General features: G+C 29.6%; 1 protein-coding gene across 3 annotated transcripts; it reads left to right on the forward strand.

Moving 5' to 3' along the window:
* Nucleotides 1-2,279: 2,279 nt before the first annotated feature.
* On the forward strand, nt 2,280-4,357 carry LOC111634256. Of its 3 annotated transcripts, none has more exons than XM_023378991.1 (4): nt 2,280-2,553; nt 3,149-3,424; nt 3,621-3,749; nt 3,879-4,357. In XM_023378991.1, exons 2-4 carry the CDS (start codon nt 3,217-3,219, stop codon nt 3,896-3,898), a joined length of 357 nt encoding a protein of 118 aa, XP_023234759.1. In that variant the 5' UTR covers nt 2,280-2,553; nt 3,149-3,216; the 3' UTR covers nt 3,899-4,357. The 3 variants fall into 3 exon arrangements, with proteins under 3 accessions (XP_023234759.1, XP_023234760.1, XP_023234758.1); XM_023378992.1 differs by lacking the exon at nt 2,280-2,553 and adding an exon at nt 2,570-2,719; XM_023378990.1 differs by lacking the exon at nt 2,280-2,553 and having other exon boundaries at nt 3,099-3,424.
* The last annotated feature ends 1,064 nt before the right edge of the window (nt 4,358-5,421 follow it).

Below are 5,421 nucleotides of genomic sequence, written 5' to 3' on the forward strand. Positions count from 1 at the left end.
CTTGTAGCCATGGAAACTGTTCTATGTAAACGAAAAATTGGAAAAATGTTGACTTTTGTTACTAAAGGAGTAGTTTAACATTCATTTAAACCCGTTTCTTTTTATTTGATGTGTTATGTCTATACAATAATTGTGTTTAAATATATTAATTTATATATTTTTTCACTATTAATTGATAAAATACTTTAAACATTATTTAAAGTTTTAATTAAATTACAATTTGTTTATTTTTTTAAAATTATTTTTAAGGAGTTTTGAGTATAAATTCACGTTCTTTCATGCTGCTATCATTTTTTACAAATTTTATTATAATTAATAAATGATTTAACATATAAATATAATTTATATGTCAAAATAATTTTCATACTTATAAGATTATGTGTGCTAAATTTTAAAATTATTCAATTGAAGGAACTTAAATTATGATTAAATTCGTTATTAAGTTATATACAGTCGCGTCGCTTGTAACGCGCGCTAACGCGAAGCGACCGCAGATTATTTATCCACGATATAATGGAAGCAGGTAAATTATTATAAACTCTTCAGTTATTGATTAAATTTCTCATTATCGATTTATTTAAAAGAGATAAATTATTATAAAATTCTAAATATTATTAAGAAGTGAGAGAAGATTCGTCGTGTTCTCCGCGCGGCGAATGCGATGCGACTCTATGCCTATAAACAAAGATAATTTGACTTTTTGTGTTATTGATAAACTAATTAAGCATGTTTTTAATATTTATAAATATATTTGATGTAATTTTGATAAGTTTACAGCAATGTCTTTTAGTATAAACTATTAATAAATTAAAAATAAATTAATAAACTAATAAATTCAGTCCTTTATCTACAAAAATCACGAAAAATTCTAGTTAATTTTTTATTTTGCGACGTGTAAAGAATATATTAAAGTGAATAAAACACGAATATAAATTCTAAAAAATTAATTTTATTTTCTAATTTTTTTTTGTTTTAGAAAGGAAATAAAGTATTTTCTAGGAACTTTTTAGATTTCTTTATAAGATTTGCACGTCAAGGTTTTATTTTAGTCACTTTGATCAACTTTGAATCGATATTATTCGAAAGTTGTTGGGAATTTATATTCAATTAACCAGTAAAAATCTTTATAAATTATATTAGGTTTTTATTTAATTTCTAATAATATTAATTAAGTCGATAGACTCACAGAATGGGGAACTTTTAGCGCAATTATATGAGTATTTATCCGGTTTATAAATATATTCAGTACTTAAATTAGTGTTAAACTGGGCAAAGAACACTAGTAACTTCCCATTTTACTTTGAAAACAATGTTTATAATTACGCCTAGTGTTTACATTAGTGTTAAGCAGTGTTATCAGGAGTAAAATGGTGAATTTGTAGTGCTATTTATCCAGTTTATACTCATTTAATTACTAAATATATTTATAAAATAGACAGAAAACAGCATCATTAGAAACTCCCTATTTTATTACTGACAACACTGCTTAACACTAATGTAAGCAATAAACATAATACAAAGTGTTGTCAGCTAATTCAGAGCAATGGAGAGTAAGTCAATTCAGGGCTAATGGGGAGTTTCTGCTGTTCTTTATGCAGTTTAATACTAATTTAAGCACTAAGTATATTTATAAACGGGATATATGCTCAGATAATAGTACTAGAAACTCTCGACAACGACGCGACTCGCAAAGAAAAAAAATATATATGCGGCTTTTTTAGAAAGTACATAAAATTTATATTATTTTATTATGTAAAGGATAATTTAACATACTTTTTAATACACAAATACATTAACTTATTTTATATTTTTATTTAGATTTATGAGATGAGCGATAGTCACGATGATCGTCCAGGATCTGAAGAAAAATCCGAACCAGTTGCTTGGATCGCTGCAATTATTATAAATGTGGCACTTGTTATGTTGTTTATAGCTGTGGTGATATATTGCTACTGCAGGAACAAAAGCAGTAAGTATTATATAATAAACATCTAACGTGTTATATTGCGCTTCGGCGCGAAGTCGCGTCGCTTCCTAACTAACGCAAACAAAGTATTAAAATAAGTTTCCTTTAATAAAAACTAAGGAAATATTTAAAATATAGAATAAATCGCGACGTATTTTGTATTATTAGTGGATATAATAAAGCAAATGTATTATTGTTATTAGTCTGAATGGTTTTTTTACGAAGCGATGCGACGCGAGGCAACTACGCGCCGTTCCAAAACAACACGCTAGACTCTTAAGGAATTATTATAAAAGTCAAAAAGGGTACAAAATCGAACTTCTAGAAAACGAATCGAGAAGAAGACAGAAATTAAAGCAAGAGAAATTCTTGGAAAACAGGTGGAGACGAGCCATTGATTCCCCTTTGATCCCGCACAAAGACATTGGTTACAACGTGTTCACGGTGGAACAAAATTACGACAGCTTGGAGGAAATTCCAATCAAAAACAGTAACTTAGTTTCGTGTTCCTGTATGAAGAATAAAAGGAGAGAAGAAGATATAAAAAGAAATAATTGGGTAATGTCTGGCGAAAGAATTACTTCCAAGTAAGTTGGTACCACCCCATTTTCAAATTAATCGTTTAATTTTTTTTCTATAGAAGGGTCGAGTTGTATGTCTAAAATGTTCTTTTATAACTTTATTTTAGTAATAATTATTCCAATAAAGCATACAAAATCAACAAGCAGAATGTTGTTTGGGTTGGCAATAATGGTAAGAATGAAAGAAATGTTTTCATCCCTCCACCTTTCTATAGCTTTAATATTGATTATTATGTAATACATAATTGATAAGAGTGGTGAATTAAAGTTGGAGAAGAGACGAAGATATTTTAATATATTAAACTTATGCGATGCGTTCTACGCGAGCAGCGCGTAGAATGTATCGCAAATCTACGCGCGTGATGCTGTGACGTGCTGGCACGCGTAGCTGTTACGACACAGCTTAATTTCTAGCTAATAGATGGCACCACTCTTTATCACCAGCAAAAGGATCTTTCTCTTGTTTTTTTTTACGTTTTATTCCCTAATTTAATGACCTTATTCTTTAAACAATAGCATATTTAATAATAATTGAATATAATACTAATACAATAACAATACAACAATATAAGAATAATTGTAAAAATAATTATATTTGTAGACAGAAAGAGTGAAACAACAAAATATCTCGTGTGTCAGGCAAACAGAGATAGAACAGCTGTAAAATATATGGGTCAAGTGACTGTACCTAAAGAGCTTTCCATCACTTTGAACCAATTAAGAAGTTACTTAACGAAAGAAGAATCATTGAGTGTACTTGTTGACAAAAGGTATTGCTTCCTCTCAGAAGATTTCAGAGATCTTTCTTTACACGAAAATACTTCTAGAGTAGATGAAGTGTATCCGTCACGCAGCATAATTATTCGTCCTTTACCCGGTAAATTCAATTTTAGATATAAAAAAAAAAAACTTAATTTTTATAAATCTTTAACCCTAATTCACACTTACCATCATTCATACAAATTTTAATCAAATTTTATGAATTTCTCGAACAATTTCTAAGTTTATGTATCATATAAAATTTCAAAAATTTATTTATAATATNTATAAAATTTAAAACATTTCTTCCACAGGAAAGAAGTGTTACAACATTCATTGCGAAGAAGAAGCTAGATATAAATGTCAAGATTGCGGACGTGTTTCTTATTGCAGCATTAGGTGCATGCGAAACGATCAACCAGTCCATAAAAAACATTGCACAAGTAAGTATATACAATTTACCTAATCTTAGAAACAATTTTTTAAAGAAGAAAACAGTAAATTTTACGTTGCCGCTTCTTCTTTGACCATGACATCTTATGAGTGCCATTTCTTTTCATGGCTTCACAAAGAACCACCTTGGCGTATATGATAATGGGAATTGTGTTTTGAATAATAATTTAACAAGGAAAACATACGAGAAGAGGATAAATTATAGTTTTCACAAGGTGAAAAGTGTATTTTCCTTATGCAGCTTCAAGAGCCGCTATCCAAATGGAGATGATGAAGAATAAACTCTGACACGAACAATGCTCAATGGATGTCAATGATGCTATGTAATTTTATTCAGTGGAAAGAAAACTGTATATATATATATATATATATAATCTCCTATATCTTTTTTTTTCAATTTTGAAGAGGATGAAGCTTTATTTGTTTGTGGTAAAGTGAAATGTTAAGAAGTTTCGCTTCAGGATTAAAGGAGGAAAAAATAAATTCGATATCAATGTTTACGGACTTAAGTAAAATGTTCTCGATATCTTAAATCGAATTTTCGAATTTAAATTTTAATATTTTGTATTACAAAAGTATTAGGAAAAAAAAGGAAGAATGTAATAATACACTAAAAATGTATATAAAAATTATTATTTTAAATATGAAAAAAAGTATAAAATTATATTTAAATTTTTATGCTTAAAACAAAATATATAAATTAGCCTACCGCTACGAGGAATCCGTAGATGGATCCAGTTCATACCAAGCTAATTTACACTATACACTATGGATGTGTCAGACAGTATCGGGAGTTACAGGACAGTAACGTAATTGTAGTTGGCTACAAAGTCCCCAGTATGTTAGTATATTGTGTTTAATTAATTAATCAGATTTTAATTCGATTAAAAGTCAGGTTTTTCAAAAAATACGAAAACTTTTCATTTATGTAAAAATATGGTATCCACCAGTGGCCTAGTGGATAAAAATCACCGAACACGATCGTGGGTTTGCGTCTGGCCAGCGGGCTGGCCACGCGGTGTTTTCCGAATTTTCTTCACGTTATTAATACCTAAATAGGGGCCAGTTTCCCATAGGAAGTCCTCCTGAGAGGCATCTCCTCTCTGCAGATTGCCCACGTGTCGCTTTACACATAAACACGTAAATCAAACTAAAAACGTGACTTAGTTACCTATGCTGGTTGACGTCACTGTATTTATAATCTATTCATAACGGGTGAAATTCTACATTGATTAAAAAGTAGTAAATAACCACATATGCCTTCTGGCCTTATTGTTATAATTATCAGACTTATCGCACACCGATTTCTTTAACACTTAATATTTCGGCTTTTTTAATAGCCCTCCCGAGCCAGGTTACAATAAATACACTTTGACTATAAGGTATTATAATTATAATATATAAAAGGAGCCAATAAAACACAATACTCACATAACCCCATTTACATTATACAACTGTAATATACTGTACATTACAACATTATAAAAAGCCTGAATAAAATTAATGTGACTGAAAGCTTATATTGAATTCTAAATCGATCTTATACCCTTAATGTGATGGTATTTTACATTAAAAATACAGTCATCACATGATCACAGGTGATGTAAAGGTCTCACACTTAGCTGGGTTAATGGGGTAAGGTAACGTTGGATACTTCACAGG

The sequence above is a fragment of the Centruroides sculpturatus genome, unplaced genomic scaffold (genome assembly GCF_000671375.1).
Source record: "Centruroides sculpturatus isolate CEXI.00-Female unplaced genomic scaffold, Cexi_2.0 scaffold792, whole genome shotgun sequence".
NCBI lineage: Eukaryota > Metazoa > Arthropoda > Arachnida > Scorpiones > Buthidae > Centruroides > Centruroides sculpturatus.

Bases quoted from the DNA above. Each gene is read 5' to 3' on its own strand.
- LOC111634256 (XM_023378991.1), top strand. From the start codon at position 3,217: ATGGGTCAAGTGACTGTACCTAAAGAGCTTTCCATCACTTTGAACCAA. The intron at 3,425-3,620 runs GTAAATTCAATT...TTTCTTCCACAG, and splicing joins AATTATTCGTCCTTTACCCG to GAAAGAAGTGTTACAACATT. The intron at 3,750-3,878 runs GTAAGTATATAC...GGCTTCACAAAG, and splicing joins CCATAAAAAACATTGCACAA to AACCACCTTGGCGTATATGA.